The sequence below is a fragment of the Manis javanica genome, chromosome 15, assembly GCF_040802235.1.
Source record: "Manis javanica isolate MJ-LG chromosome 15, MJ_LKY, whole genome shotgun sequence".
Lineage (NCBI taxonomy): Eukaryota > Metazoa > Chordata > Mammalia > Pholidota > Manidae > Manis > Manis javanica.
This window is the reverse complement of record NC_133170.1, coordinates 8,703,713-8,720,807: the sequence shown is the minus strand read 5'-3', so window position 1 is coordinate 8,720,807 and position 17,095 is coordinate 8,703,713. Positions and strand designations below refer to the sequence as shown.

Here is a 17,095-nt window from a genome sequence, read left to right as displayed (position 1 = left end):
TATAGTTGATTAGTTGTGAAAGGTAGTAATCTTGTGGCTTCAGAGGAAGTGGTGGTGAAGCCTGTATTGGAAAACCTTCTCAGTCAGACTAATTACATTCACTAATTATGTTCAGTCTAATCATAGACTTGCTCTTGGCCAAAGAATTTAGAAAGTGAGAAGCCACTTCTTTCTAAATAGGTGAATTATAATGGTTGATTGGCCTTTGGCTTTTCTTTCTCTCTCTCTCTCTTTTTTTAAGTGCTATAGTAATTCATTCCAAATACATCAGTCATGGTGGCTTTTAATCATTTTTGTCGCAGAGGATTCTGCACTATGGATGGAGTAATTTGTTACAGGTGATTAATATGGATTCTACTTGGTTTGGCAATGGCCAACAGTGATATAATGTGAATTGAGAAATGTTTCCATTTGTGCTGTCAGTGTGGGCTTTAAAAAAATTTGCATAAATTTCAGTTCAACTATCTGAATTGAGTTTTGTCATCAATATACCAATGATAATTACTTTAAAAAATTTGCTGAGTTCTCATTTTTGTGTTAAGTACCTCTGTTTGTTAATCATGTGATACCTATTTACAAACATATTTATTCAATAAATAATTTTTCAATACGTCATGCCCAGGCATATTAAGGGTATTAGACTTATGTATATTTCATAATTTGCAAGGAGTTGGTATTAGAGTGGAGAATTGGTTGGAAGATGCTTGAGTAAACTTTGAAAAGTACCTCCTTTGCACTGTTTTCATCAGACTCTAATTTCTGGTTGACAGTAATGAATTGATGAATGAGTATTTCAAGTTTTACCAAGAGTGTGTCTTTCTTTCATCTGAAGGCATGGCTTATAACTTGTGATTCTTTGTATTACTGAATTTTACATAGAAAAAAACAAATGTTCTGATGAGGAGTTGGGAATAATCTCAAATAGTTTAGTCTTTCAAATGATATTGTTCAGAGAACCTTGGGCTGCCTCTCAGGATCTGATTTAGGCTTCACCCTGCCCTTATTGCACTCAGGGATCTTGAACAAACTTCTTGACCTCACTAGGCCTCCGTTTCCTCATTTATAAAATGAGTACATTGGAATAGCTTACCTTTAAAGCCTCTTCTTGTTTAAAATGTCTGTAGTTTTATTTAAGTTGAGGGCATTTTCCTGAATCTTTCTTTTCTAGTGATAGCTTTGGGTTTGACATTTTGAAAGAAAGCTATCATTGTGGTCAGATGGTTTTTACTTTGAAGATAGGTTGTAAATTTTTGGCTCTGTATTATTCTTGAAATAAAAATTTCAGGTCATGTCTGACTATTTGGTTAGTCCTGTGTTTTCTTTTGGTCACTGGTTTGTTACAATGTGGTTGTATGATTGCCACCAGTAGCTTTGAAGTAAGCAGAGGCGGGGGGTGACTGATTTAGTTTTTGCACACCGTATCACAGAATAGTATTAAGAAAGTTGGAAGGGTATTTTAAAAATTATTTAATCCAGCTCTCCCTCATTTAACAGATAAAAATGCCCCAAAATGTTTGTTAATTTATATGCTGAGCATATAATTATGAAAAGAATGTTGATCATAATTTCATTCACTGGGCAAACATGTTAACTAACTGAAGACAGGTTTTAAATACATTTTTAATATTTTTATTATGATGTTAAATAACTGCCTCTTTCTGATGAAGAATGGAACATCTTTCTCAGTTCCCAAATGTATCTGGACTTCAAGTCCTACTCATTCTCTCTCTTCTTTATTCAGTCCTTATTTACTAAGCTTATATTATATATAAGCACCATCTGAGATACAGATATTCATTAGCAAGTAAAATTTCACCTTCCCAAGTTGAACTGAATGTCAGACTTTGAAATCTCTCTAGCGGCTGTCTTTTCCTCACCTTCTCAAGGACCGTAGTGTTAGGGAGTACCACCATTATCTTTCCCAGTGGAAAGGAGAAGGCAGCAGTTAATGATAAATACAGAACAGTAAGTAGTGATAGGTACTATGAATAAAAATAAAGCATGATTATTTGGACAATGATGAGTGTGCTCTTTTATTTATGTAGTGTGGGTCAGGGAACTTTTCCCAGGTGTTATGATTTTTGAGCAGTATCTAGAGGAAATGAGCATGGGATATATGGGGTAAAGAGTATATCAAGCATAGCAGATGATAACCAGTTCAATAGCCATGGAGTATAAATGTGTTTGTAATGATTTGAGGAAAGCAGTGGTAACAGTTGGAAGGACTTAGGGAGAGAGTGGTATACTTTTGGGCTATGGGAAGGATTGTAGAGTTTATTTGCAGTAATATGGAAGCTACATGGGAATTTTGTCAGATGTGTGGTTATTATTCATGATTCAAAAATATTTATTGAATATCCACACTATGCCTGGTACTATTTTGGGTGCTGTGGATATAACTGAAAAATTCCAACCAGGAGATTACATCTTGCATTCTTTACAATCACCCTGTTTTAAAAGGGTTGTTTTGACTACTTTTTGCAAGAAGGGTAGAATCAAAGAGACTAGGACGTTATTATGGTAATCCTATTGAGAAATGATTGTTATGTGGACTGGAGAAAGAGCAGTGGAGATATTGACAAGTGCTCAGATTGTGGACGTGAGATGGGGATAATAGGAGGTTTAAATAAGTAAAGCAAATGAGCCAATATTTGTAAGGGGTTAGAACAGTGCCTAGCACACAGTCATAGTATTTAGGAGTTTGTTAAAGGAATAAAAATAAGGATCAAGCCAGTAGGATTTTCTGAGGCATTGCATGTGGATTGTGAGGGTAAAAAGGAAAGAAATTAAAAAATGATTTCAAGATTTTTAGTTCTGAGCAACTGAAATATTGTTAGCGGAAAATCAGAAGTTTGACATTGGACATGTTAACTTGGAGATTCCTTTCAGATACCCACTTAAAGGCCATAGGGGGCAGTTTTAATTCAAGGTTAAACAAATTAAAGAGGAGGTCTGATCCCTGGGGAACTCGTGCATTTTGAAGTCTAGGCAAGGAAAAGATAAAAGGCGAACCAAGGAAATACTTCAAGAAGGAAGGGGCAGATTTGACACGGTGATGGCAGCAACAGAGGCTGCATAGTTTTTGAATCTTCCCAAGTTTTCTTTAAAAATTATTAAGACAGACAGAGAAAGACAAATACCAAATGATTTCATTCATTTGTGGAGTATAAAAACATGGTGAAACAGAAGGAACAAAAGTATCAGGAGACTCGTATACACCGAGAAGGGACAAGTGGTTACCAAGGGGGAGGATTGGGGAGGCTGGGTGGGGAGGCTGGGTGGAGAGGGAGAAGGGGATTAAGGGGCACTATAATTCTCAGTCACAGCATAAGTAAGTCACTGGAATGGTGGTGCAACACAGAAAATACAATTAGTGACTATAACATCTTACTGCGGTGATAGACAGTGACTGCAGTGGAGGGGGTGACGTCTTGATAATATGCGTGAATGTTGAACCACTGTTTTGTATATGTGAAACCCTCATAAGGTTGTATATTAATGATGCTTTAATTTAAAAAACTAGACTAAGATAATTAAAGAAAAATTCATAGGCACACCTTCAACAAAAAAGTAGGTTACAGTTGTTTATATAAATTCTAGAGCAGAAGATGGTGGAGCCGAACTATTGACAGCAAGACTTGAGTGTCTATCATGTCTATGCTGGAGAAACAAAGAGGAACATAAATGGGATTAAGGATGGTGCCAGAAGCCTAGGGACCCAGACATTGCTACCCTAAAAGGAATAGTTCAGTCAGAGTAGAGGATTTGGAAGACAGATCTGAAGACAACAGCTGAAAAAAATTTTTTTTTGTAATAACAACAGAAGAGGGAACCCTAGAATCATAAGGTTAAGAAAGCTGTTCAGGCTCACCTCACCCCTTATTCAGGAACCTCTTCCTAAAAGTAAACAAACATAGGTAATCAAAAAGGTGTGTTAGAACTGTGTGCAAATATGCAGGTTTTTGAGGAATAGTATAAATCAGAAGTAGAATAGTTCAGAAATGAGAAAAGATAGTTAAGTAAGAAGATACAGTTGACACACACACAAAGAGAATTAGAAATAAAAACAAAACTTCCAAAATGAGGCCTAAGCTAAAAAGAGTAAAAGTGAATGTAATACCAGAGAGAGGAAGGAAAAAAAATAAGAGGAAGCAAAAAGAAAAATGAAAAATATCAAATAAATGAAGAAAGGATTAGAGAGAAAGGAATAATCATAGAAAACAGCAAAGCTGATCCAGTATGTGTATAAATGGAGTCCCTAAAGAAAAAAACCAGAGGTGAAATCAAGTTATATGAAAAATGTAATTCAGTGAACTTCCAGGAAATAAGAGGAGGCTAGGACCTTATATTTTGAAAATGTACATGCGTACCTGGGAAAATAGACCCAGTCAGTCAGTTATGACACACATTCTAGAGACTTTAAAGAAAAGTAACTTTCAAAAGAACACCTCAGATATCTATAAATACAGTGACTTTTTGCTTTGCCCAGAACAGTCTGTATTTATATCTATTATTAATAGGAACCCCTTTAACTCTCAAAAATGACACAATTTAGAAGGTGAATTATATAGTCAACCTAAATATAAGGTAAAGAAAATTAGATCCACATCACACTTTAAAAAAACACATTCTATCAAAAAATGTGACATAATTAAGATACTCAAGGAAAAAATGTGAATCTAGTATTTATATACTATACACCTGATTTTTCAGTTTTAAAAGTTGCAAATGGTTCTCAACATTAAAGAATTTAGAGAATGTTATTCTTATGGTCCTTTTATGAGGAAACCTTGTGACATCTCAATGAATTCTAAGAAATAAAATTAGAAAACCAGCATTCTCTGATCATAATGAAACAAAATTAGAAATGAATAACAAAATCAAAGAACTAAACACACCATTCATCTTAGAAATTAAAATTATGTAAACGTACTATTTTTTCTTGCACCAATTTTTTTATACTAAAATAAAATTCACTTAACACTAAATTCACCATTCAAACAATTTTAAGGTATACAATTCAGTGACTTTTTAGTATAGTCACAGTATTGGTGAACTGTCTTAAGTATCTAATGCCAGACATATTCATCACTTCAGGAAGAAACCCCATGTGCATTAAGCAGTTACTCCCTTTTCTCTCTCACAGCAGCTATTACTTGCTAATTTCCTTTCTGTCTCTGGATTTGCCTATTTTGGACATTTCATATAAAACGGAGTTATGCAATATGTGGACCTTTGTGTCTGGTTACTTCCTTAGCGTAATGGTTTCAGGGCTCCTCTACATTGTAACATGTATCAGTACTTCATTCCTTTTATGGATGAATAATAATTCCATTGCATGGATAATACTCCATTTTGTTTATCTTTTCTTTAGTTGATGAACTAATGAAATCTGCATTGTTTTTGCTTTTTGGCTATTACTAATAATGCGGTGTAAATTTTATGTAAAGTTTGTCTGTGTTTCCAGTGCCATTAGGTACTAACTAGAAGTGAAATTTCTAGGACGTTTGGTAACTCTTGTGGTTAATTATTGGAGGAATTGTCCAACTGTTTTTCACAAAGGATGTACCACTTTACATTTCCAAAAGCCATTGAGGGTTTGAGTTTCCCCACCTCCTTGCCAACACTTATTTTCTGTGTTTTTCTTAGAATCTTCCTAGTGGACATGAGTGGTTTTGTCTTGAATTTCCATAATGGCTAATGATTCTGAGTATTTGTATTTTGGAGAAATACCTGTTTGAGTTCTTTGCCCATTTTTAAATTTGCTTTTGTTTTTGTTGCTGAGTTATGAGAGTTGTTCTTACATTCTGGGTCATCAGATATATTATTTGCAGATGTTCAGTGGGTTGACTTTTTGCTGTCTTGATAGTGTCCTTGATGCACAAAAGTTTTACATTTTGATGAAGTCCAATTTATGTGTTTTTTTCTTTTTTACTTGTGTTTATGGTGTCATATTTTTAGAAAACATTGCCTAATAAAGATATGCACCTACTTTTCCTTTAATAAGAGTTTACTAGTTTTAGCTCTTACATTCAGGTTTTTTATCCATTTTGAGTTAATTTTTATACAGTGTATGAGATGGGGTTCCAGATTTATTCTTAGCATATGGATCCAGTTGTCCCATCATCATTTGTTGATAAGACTATTCTTTCCCTATAAAATTATCTTGTCACATTTGATTTGCTCTTCATTTGATTATAGATGTATGGGCTTATTTTAGGACTCTCATTTCTATTTGCCATTGAACTAAATTTCTATTCTTATGTCAGTACCATAGTTTCAGTTACTGTAGCTTTGTGCTAAGTTTTGAAATTGGTTAATATAGGTGCTCCAAGTTTGCTCTTCTAGGTTGTTTTAGCTATTTCATATCCCTTGCAATTCTATATGAATTTTAGGATCAGCTTTTCTGATTCTTCAAAATAAGGCTGCTGGAATTTTGATAGAAATTGCATTGAATTTGTAGATAAATTTTGGGGTAGTGACATTTTAAACATACTAATAAGTTGTCCAATCTTGGAAAACAGGATGTTTACCACTTACTAAGACTTTACAATATTTTGTGGTTTTTAATAAATGTTTTGTGCTTCTTTGGTAAAATTTATTCCCAAGTATTTTGTTCTTTTTGAGGCTATTGTAAATTGAATTGTTTTCTGAATTTCGTGTTTGGATTGTTCATTGCAAGTGTTTAGATATACAACTGATTTTTGTATGTTGACCTTGTATCTTACAACTTTGTTAAACTTATTTATTAGATCTAATAGTATATTGTTTATTATATCTAATAATTGTGTAGCATTTCCTATGTACAAGATCATGTTTTATGCAAATAAGAATAGTTTTACTTCTTCATTTCTAATCTAGTATTGTCTAAGGTTAACTTTTATTTATTTTTCTTGTGTAATGTCCTTGCCAAAATTTCAATATAAGGTTAAATAGAAGTGGTAAGGGTGGACACCCTTACCTTGTTCCTAATGTCAGGAGAAAAGCTTTTAGTCTTTTGCCAATAGTATGGTGTTAGCTGTGGGTTTTCCACAGATGTTCTTTATCATTTTGAGGATGTTGCTTTCTATTCTTAGTTTATTGAGTATTTTTATCTATGTTTGATCTTGTTACTTTTTCTGCATCCTGAGATGATCATATAGGTTTTTTTTTCTCTTTACTATTTTAATATGGTATATTAAATGGATCAGTTCTTTAATGTTGAATTGCTTCTGCATTCTTGAGATTAATTCAAACTGGTCTTAGTGTGTAACCCTTTTAATAGGTTGTTGAATTCTATTTGCAGTTCTTTTGTTGAGGATTTTTGCATCATATTTGTAAGGCACGTTGCTTTATATTTTTCATGTTAGTGGCTTTGTCTGGCTTTGGATTAGTGTGATACTGGCCTTATAGGATGAGTTAGGACATGTTCTCTCACCTGTTTTTAGAAAAAGTATTACAAAGATTGATGTTAAATCTTTCTTAAATATTTGTTAGAAGTCACCAGTGAAGCCATTTGATGCTGCGATTTTCTTTGTGCAAGATTTTTTGATTACTGATTCAAACTCTTGATGTAGGTCTATTTGATTTTCTATTTCTTCTTGAGTCAGTTTTGGTAGTTGCATATTTCTAGGAATTTGCCCATTACAACCTGATTTGTTGGCATACAATTGTTCATAATAGTCTCTTCTATTCTTTTTTGTTTTCTTAAATTCAATAGTAGGTCCTTTTTTCATTTCTGATTTTAGTAATTTAAGTCATTTTTCTCCCTTTTTTATTTTCTTCAGTCTAACTAAGGTTTGTCAATATTGTTCATTTTTTAAAACTAACTTTGGTCTGATTGTTTTTCTCCATTGCTTTTCTATATTTTATCTATTTTCTTTCTAATCTTTTTGTTTCCTTCATTGTGCTTGTTTGGGTTTAGTTTTTTTCTTCTCTATCTGGTCTCCCAAGGTGAAAGTTCAAGTTACTGATTTGAGATTTTTCTTTCTTTAGTGATTTCTTTACTCATTGATTACTTGGAGTGTATTGTTTAATTTAAATATAGTTATGAATTTCCCTATTTTTTATGTTAATTATGTCAATTTTTTTTCCTTTTTGGTCATAGGACATGTTTTCTATGTCAGTTATTTTAAACTTTGAGACTTGTTTTATGGCCTAAGTTTACTCTGGACAATGTTTCATGTTCATTTGAGAAGAATGTGCATTATTCTGCTGTTGAGTGAAATGTTATTGTACAGTTGTTTGTTCCTTGTTGGTTTATACATTGTTCAGTCTTTTTTTTTTTTTGCTTTTGTCTAGGGGTTCTTTTCATTATTGAAAATTAGGCAAATGTAATACCAGTGGTAGTAGTAGTAACAATACTTTATTTTTATCTTCACTAACAAAATCACTGTATGCATGTTCCTCACTTTCAGATCCCTTTATACAGGTTACTCAATCTTTTATATTACCAGTCTGAAGATAAATGTTATATTGTCATCATCTTTTATCCTAGAGCTTATCAGAGTTTGGCATATAGTAATTGTTTAAATTAAACATAATATTTACTGAGAAAATTTGGTATAAAATAATCATATCTGGGAAAATTTTAGGTGATAAATAACTAAATTTCATGGTATTTGGAGAGTCTACATCATCCACCTTGAATTATGATAAATAGTAACTGAGTATCTATCTCTACATTATTTAAAAAAATTTTATGGTATACATTTTTAATATAGTAGCCAGTATTTTAGTTGTGATACATAAAATGATGGCAGAAATCCATTATGTCAATAATGAGAATTTCAGCATAAATCCTTAAATGTTTGTCAACAGCTATTTTGTGTACTAAGTCACTATGCAAAGCACTAGATTTCTGTTCCTTCTAGCTGAGAGGCTAGTCATTGAACAAGTGTTCATTTTCAATTAAAAAATATGTCATATAACATTTTGATCATCTGTAAAATGTCTCTAAGAAAAGATCTTTTATATGAACTTTATGCTTAATACATTGCACTCTGTGTGCTCCTGTGTGTCGTTATTCAGGACCATAGTTACTGAACGATCAAACTTTATAATCGAAACGGTGCATATTCATCTTCAGTTTGTAATTAATTAGATGAAGGAATAATACATTCTCAGTTTTACGTAGTTGGATCTAGGTTAGTTTGCTTTGCTTTGTACTACTTAATCCTAAAAAGCTTTTTGAATTTTCTGGTCCTCAGCTTCTCAATTCTAAATGGAAGAGATTGTTTAGTAAAGGGTATTGTCAAGAGAGAAAAAAAGAAGTAAATATTTAATTTTATTTATTTGTTTAGGTGTCATTAATATACACTTACATGAGCAACATTATGATTAATAGATTTCCTCCATTATCAAGTCCCCACCACACACCCCATTACAATATTTGATTTATTAAATCCTTAAAATGCTGATTTTAGTGAAGTTCAGCTTGTTTCTTTACTTCTGGGGTATATTAGAGTTTAATATGTTAATATATATTGTTAATGTCCAAAATTTGTTTGACTGTGGTAGCCTGTTTTATGTATGCTTCTCATATAACAGTGGTCCTAAGGTAGTTCTATATACTTCCCAATAACTGCCTAAGATACTTTATTGTAGTAAAAAAAATTACAGAATACCAATTTGTATTTACTTTTTTAAGACCTTGAATAGGAAAAAAAAAACTATGTTAATACTTAGATCATGGATTGATGTCTTTGCCTTCCCAAGTCCATACCAGTTCCGTACCATTTATGAGATAACCTGACAGGAATGGGAGTTCCAGGGTGATGAGTTGGCAGCGATTCTCTCGTTTGCTTGCTTGTTTTCAGTGTAATATAATGCATGAGCTTGCTTAACCCAGGTAATTGGAGTTAGCTGTTATATTCTCTACTAAAACAACTCTCACAGAAATAGAAAAATGACTTTCAAAAGATGGCTGCCATGAACCATAGATTGATCGTCATAACAAGTACCCCTGATGGTTCTTTATGTTTAGGTAATTTGGGGAAATAGTGGTTTCATTGCAATAAGATACATAAAAGGGGTATACAAGAAAGGGGAAATAGATGCTCATAATGAAGTAGAACCTGTTCAATCAAAAAGGCATAATGACTGAGCGGATTGAATGAGCAAGCGTTTAGCAGTAAATGAACAAGAACAATTGGCATTTTCTTTTACATAGAGTTGAAATTGAATTTGCTCTTTAAGTCCACTGAGGTGATGATGTAGTCATTCCTTGCAAATCATTCAGGGTCCCAGGCTGGCAGAGGCTGTGCTGTTTGCTACAAGTGGCTTTCATTGTCATCTTGGGACTTGGCATGCAGCGAACAAATAGGGGAAGAAAGGATTGTGTGGGAGGTTTTTGTAATCCAAGGTTGAAGTGGTGTACATCACTTCCACCAACCTGACATTCCTAAAATATATCTCAGTTGGTTGAGTCCCCACCACACACTGGATTCAATTTGATGGTACTTTGCTTTCAACTTTAGTTTCTATATTCATAAAAGAGATGGGTCCATAATTTTATTTTCTCTTAAATATATTTCAGATTTTTAATTAAAGGATAAGCTGTCCTAGTAAAATACATGGGGAAACAGTCTTTCCTTTCCTATTCTCTGTAAGGGTTTGTGTAAGAATTCTGTTACTTCTTTCTTAAATGTTTTTTAAAATTTACCTGCTAAGTTATCTCAGTTTAGAGACTCTGGCCAGTTTTGTTTTTTTTTTTTAATTAATACAGCTTCAATTTCTTTACCATATATAGGATTATTCAGATTTTTTTATTTAATCTTCTTTTAGTTCAGTTAAGTTTTTTCATCTAGAATTATATATTCATTGATATAATATTTTTTAATATCCTATTTTTTTAGAAATATCTGTTGGTTATATAATAGCCTGAATTTATGTATGATGTTGGAAATTTGTGTTTTCATTTTTCATCACTTTATTTTATCTGTTTACTTCATTTCATTTTTTTTCTCCTTTTCTTTGGATTATTTTTTAAAGATTCTTCTGTTAAATGTCTATTTGATCATTTTACTCTGTCCCATGCCTTCTTAAAGTTTTTTTTTTTCCTCACTGTCTTTTTGTTCTTTAATCTGGCATTCTGCTGTGTCTCATTACTGTTTCTCTCAATATTGAATGTATATTTCTCAGCTGTGGAACCTCTATTTGATGAATTCTAGGTCTCTGTTGAAAATATCCTATCCCTTTTCTCCATTTCTCCTCCATTTTTTTAAACATATTAATCACACATATTTTAAGCTCTTTGGTAACTAATACTGAGTCACCCACAGGTCTATTTCTTCTTTCTTCTCTGGGCTTTTTGGTTTCATCTGTTGTCATCTCTGATGCTTCTGTCTTGAAAGCTACACACTGTGTTTGAGAAGTTGGAGAGGCTCCTTTAGGATGTTTACCTTCTCCAAAGAAAGTTCATCCTTTCCTTTCCTAGGAAGGTAAACTGGAGGGTTGATAACCTTAATCCAGTGGCTTTCAGACTTTGTTATATATTAAACTATTGGTATGTGTGTTTCCTTGGAAGCAGTTAAAAATATGAAGAGGCCCAGGCTGGTAGAAGTACGACAGGGCCACCTGTCTCTTGATCGCCCAGTGCCCCAAGGGGTGACACCACTGCAGTATGTTACCTCACCTCTCAGCATGGTTTTCCTTTCTTAGTTACTGTTTCTCTCTAATTTCTCTTTGCCACAGCCCTCCATAATGCTTTAAACAGAACTTTTTTCTTTTTTCTCTTTTTTTTTTTAAATAGCTTTTCTCTTTGTTTGGAGCTGCAGAATTGGTGTGCCCCAAGCCACTCTATCTTTCATGGAAGATAAAGTCAATGGTTTTATTGTTAAGTAAACATAAGAACAAATCATGGTTTAGTTTCTTTTTTCTTCCAGGAAAAGCATAAACAAGAATTGGAAGATATGAGGAAAGCTGGTCATGAAGCCCTCAGCATTATTGTGGATGAATACAAGGTAGAAGTTTGAGAATCTTTATTCTTTTAGTAAGAAACTTACACACATAGGAATATGCAAACATATGCTACTAATAGAGTTACGGTGTAGTCTTATTTGGTGCAGAATTCCTTCCAGTTGACTAATGATTGATCATTGAAAGCACACTTGGTAGATTACAAAGGTTATGCCAGACGTTGCTTGAGAAGTTACAGAATATTTGAATACAGGATAGGCAGCTGAAGAAGTTCGAAAATGAAACACTATAGAATTAATTGCTAGATTAGCTTTTTTGTTCTTTATTGTGGTTTCACCTCTTACAGAAAAAAAAGACATGGCATAAATCTGAAAATTTTTGTTATACCTTTTCTTTTTAAAGCAATTTGGATAGACTTGGGTGCACTTAATTAATAACAGAAATGATAAGCGTCAATATCCATGATATATGCAGTACTCTTCTTTTGATTCTATACCTGCATAAGCTTAATCATATAAAGGGAATGGCAAAACCCTCCTCCGCTGAAATTTCATGTTATATCATTTTTTCCCACAAGGGATAGAGGAATACATTCTTGTTGAAATCAAATTTAGATAATCCTCCCCAGAGGTAACTTCTGGTCACAATTTGATATGCATCCTTCCAGAGGTTTTTCTCCAGGTTTACTCATATATGCTCATAGCTGCTATGTAATTTTGACTTGCTTTTATAAAAATGTTATTTACTCAATCTAGTCTTTTGTTTCTTGCTGTTTTCAGTATGACCTGGAGATATTTTCATGGCAGTATATATAAACTCACCCTATTTTTTTCACTGTTCTATATTATTCCACAGTGTTTGTATGTGTGTGTGTGTGTGTGTGTGTGTGTGTGTACTATAATTGGTTTTAGCATACTTGTATAAGTAAGCCCTTAATTTGTTTTCTATTGTTCATTATCACACTAAATATTTCAAAAGTCCTTTTATCATATGTAGAATATAAAAATTTTTTGTTGATTAAATTTCATCCCTAGACTTAATAGAAGTTAATGTCATTTTAGTTAGCTGATAATTTAATGTCAAAATGTTCCTCTTAACAAGTCACTTAGATAAAAGTAGTAAAAGAATTAGTTTCAGAATCAATTCAGGTAAAATTAAGTACGATTTCTTGTTTTAATCAAAGATATTAAAATAGTCTGGTACATGTATCTTGGGACATGAAAGATCATTTTCATAACCATACGCTATATAGAAACTCGTGCTGTTGTTGAGAAGGTCATTAAAAAATACCTGGTTTTTACAGCTGTGATTATTAGCTCTTTTTTATAATGTTGTGAATTTTTAGTTCTGCTAATATAAACCAGCTTTACACTAATTGAGTTGGGAAAAAGTATAGGATAAATTTTGAACTGTCTTCTTTTTTTTCCAAGGCTAAGGGTTTGAAGAATTAAGATATTGGAACTTGCATAATTTTCCTGGCATATAAAGTAATTTATTCATCAGTGGATTTGAATTTTACTTATTTTTGTTTATGAATTCTAGGTTAAATGTTTTGAAAGTATTTACGTGTGTGTGTTCTTACGGATTTTACTGTATGGCTCATTATTTCATATCTTAGATCCTCTTTTGGTTCTAGTTCCATATTATTTTCTATGCTGAAAACATGTTTATTTTGTATTACATTCAATGCTGGCAACTATAAAAAATTAAAAGCATATTGCATTTTGAAGAAACTTGGTTGAGAAATACTCATTTCACCTCTGGTCTGTCTATAATACTTTGTCTAGTATCATTATTTGATACTCATTTAGAAAGAGAGGATTTAAAAGTTTCAGGCATTAGGTATTCTGATTTGCTTAAAACAATTAGGAATCAAATCAAGTATTCTACAAAGTTAATTAAATTTGTTACTGTAATATGCGAACTATATGAATTCTTTTATAATAGGAAACTTGGGTGTAAATACATTTCATATTGATTTCTATATTGATTTACTGATGAGCTTCATATTTACACAATGATGTTAAGGTAACTGAGGAGGAATAACATCTGATACATTAATTATATAAAATTTTATAACCAAGGAGTTCTAATATATATTGAAAATCAACTTCATAGTAATGTGGAAAAAAAATAAAGCAATTTAGATAGGAAAAACAGTCACTTTCCTGTCCTGGTAGGGTAGACACTTTTATAATGTAAATGTTGATGATTTGTCATCCATTATAGAATAAGAAACAATTTTTCTTTCCCCACTCTAAATTCAAGGATGAGAAGTTCATGGGATAATTATTTTATTATGCTTCTCTTTTAGGCAGCAACTTCTTATATCTTTTAAAGCTTTATTTTATTAAAGTACATAAACATTTGATGGGTGATTCATTAAATCATTAGGTAACTTGAAAACAAACCAAAATACTTCTAATTATTATTCCTAACAGAAGTTATGTGAGCATTCTTTGCATTTATTCATTCCCTAATTCAAGAAATATTGCTGAGTTCCTTCTCTATGCCAGGGACTGTTTTAGATAACAGCACTGACCAAAATAACCAAATCATTTCTTCAGTGGAGTATATATTCCACACTCATGCAGTGGTGCACATATGCAAACGATAAACAGGAAACTGAGGAGCCTAAAAACCCTAGCTTTTGGTTTTAAGGACTTTGTACTTTCACCTCTCTTACCTGTGCGGGTGTTTACTCAAATATGCAACTGAATGAGAGAAATCAGCCACATTCCTACCACTGTTTCTGGCCTCTATGTTTTTCTGGTTATCCTGGACTAGATAGGATTAGTTATTTTCCCCACTTCAAGTTGAATTAAGACATTTTTGAGTTGGAAAAAATGTTAGAAAAGATAGTGAAAATTCCAAATAAAGTAAGATAAAATTGACAAAATCCTAAAAAATGATGCATGTTAGGATACATTATTTTTGCAGTAACCTCAGCTTCCAGAAATATGAAGTAGACCTTTTCCCTTCCTATTCTTTTTGCTAAGTACAATTTAAGAAACGCTGGACATTATATATGAAACACACATAAGACCCTGAGTTCGAAGGAAAAAGACAGACTGTCCAAGAATTGGATCCAAGTAACTACATAATGCTGGGTACCCGGGTTTTCTTTTTGTCTCATTTGTCCCAGACTAGTTGCTGCAACCCTAGATGCAACCAGAAATACCAAATACCAAATGGATGCAGGCAACAAATCCCAAGAAAATAAAAAACTAGGAAAGCCTCTGCCTAGTAAGACAGAAAACTGTTAGATAATCATCATTCTACTCCCACTAACTGTGGCCCCACCCGTAGCCCTACCAACCAAGGCTGGCTAGGGAGCCTAGACTTCTGCAAGGTACCCTCCTCTTCCCCATCGGGGCAGTCAGAGAAGGCTGAGTGGCTGAGTGGGGAACCAGGACTTCAGTTCCTTTTGGGTAGGAAGTCCTTTTCTAGCTGAGTGTCAGGACAGGCCCTGTAGGAGGCCTAGACTTCCACCCTCCCCTGATGATACTGAGATTCTCTTCCCTTTCCCTGCTGCTAAGTTGTCAAGGGATGTTTAATGGACATCAGGACTTTAATTACTGCTCAATACTAATAAGGTCAACCCCCTGCAGTGTCAGTGAAGGCCATTTGGGGAACACCTTACTTCTCCCACCAGAGTGATAATCAGTGAAGGCCTAGTAGGAAGCTGAACTCCCGAACATGTCCAGCAATAATGCAGCGATCGATCCTTGTTCCCCCATGCCCTGGTGTCAGTGGGGAGTGAGTCAGGCGCTTGGACTTCTGCTATACCTAGCTGCTCCCCTCTTTCCCTGCTGGTGTATTGTCATATCAGAGAAAGTCTGCTCAAACAGTATTTTAAATGTCCAAGTTTCAGTTGAAAATTGCTACCCATACCAAGAATCAAGAAAATCCCATTTTCAGAGAAAAAAAGGCAATGAACAGAAGCCAACACTGAGCTGACACCAAAGTTAGAATTATATAACATGGATTTTAAAGCATCCATCATAAGAATGCTTGATAAGCAATTATGAACATTCTTGAAACAAATGAAAAAAATTTGAAATCTCAGCAAAAGAGTAGACAGTTTTAGCAGCATAACAGATTATGTAAGGAAGAACAAATGGAAATTTTGGAATTAAATACAATAACCAAAATAAAAAAATGCATTGTATGGACTGAATAGCATACTGGAGAAGCAGAGGAAAGAATCCGTGAACTTGAAAATAGAGCAATAGAAATCACCAATTTGGAAAACAGAAGAAAATAGACTATAAACAAATGAACAAGGGATATAAGGACCTGTGGGATTACAACAAAAGCTCTAAAATTCATGTCTTAAGAGTCCTGGAAAGAGAGGAGAAAGAGATTAGAGCTGAAAAAATATACAAAGAACCAGTGGCTGAAATTTCCCTTAATTTGGCAAAAGATATAAAACTACATATTCAAGAGGCTACGTGAACTCTAAACATGGTAAAATCTACATGAAGACCCATGGTAATAATGGTTACTTTTTTATTCCAATTTGACTGGGCCGCAGTGCCCAGATGCTTGGCCAACAATATTCTGGATGTTTATGTGAGGGTATGTTTCAGATAAGATCAACAGTTAAATCTGTGCACTTTGAGTTGAGCAGATCACTGTCCGTAATATACGTGGACTTCATATAATCAGTAGGTCTTAATAGAACAAAGTCCGACCTCCACGAGCAAGAAGGTACTCAGCTAGCCGACCGCCTTTAGATTGGAACTCACACTGGCTCTTCTCTGGGTCTTCAGTCCACCAGCCTGCCCTACAGATAGTGAATTTACCAGCCTCTGTAACTGTGTGAGCCAATTCATTAAAATAAATCAAACTCTCACACACACACACACACACACAGACACACACACCACCTCACATCCTAGTGGTTCTGTTTCTCTAGAGATCCTAACGAATACAACATATATAGTCAAACTTCTGAAAACTAAAATCTTGAAAGCAGCCAGAAAAAGATGACCTTTTACTTATGGAGAACAACTATTAGAATGACAATGGATTTTACATCAGAAACCTTGGAGTCCGGAAGGAAATGGAACTAGTGCTGAAAGAAAATAACTGTTAACCCATATTTCTAAATCCAGTGAAAATATACGAATGAAGGGAGGAAATCTAGATGCTCTATGATGAAGGAAAACTAAGAGAATTTTTCATAGTAGAC

At 33.6% G+C, this 17,095-nt stretch overlaps 1 protein-coding gene across 11 annotated transcripts in view; it reads left to right on the top strand.

The window, feature by feature from the left end:
- CCDC91 (coiled-coil domain containing 91) overlaps nucleotides 1-17,095 on the top strand; it is a 304,590-nt gene that overhangs the window by 154,002 nt on the left and 133,493 nt on the right. For 10 of the 11 annotated variants that reach the window (XM_037020378.2, XM_073223944.1, XM_073223938.1 and 7 more), the window contains one exon: nucleotides 11,865-11,942. The exons of the other annotated variant lie outside the window; for it this stretch is intronic. In XM_037020378.2, the coding sequence (XP_036876273.2) occupies nucleotides 11,865-11,942 (78 nt within the window). The remainder of the gene's footprint in view (nucleotides 1-11,864; nucleotides 11,943-17,095) is intronic. 11 annotated transcript variants of the gene reach the window in all.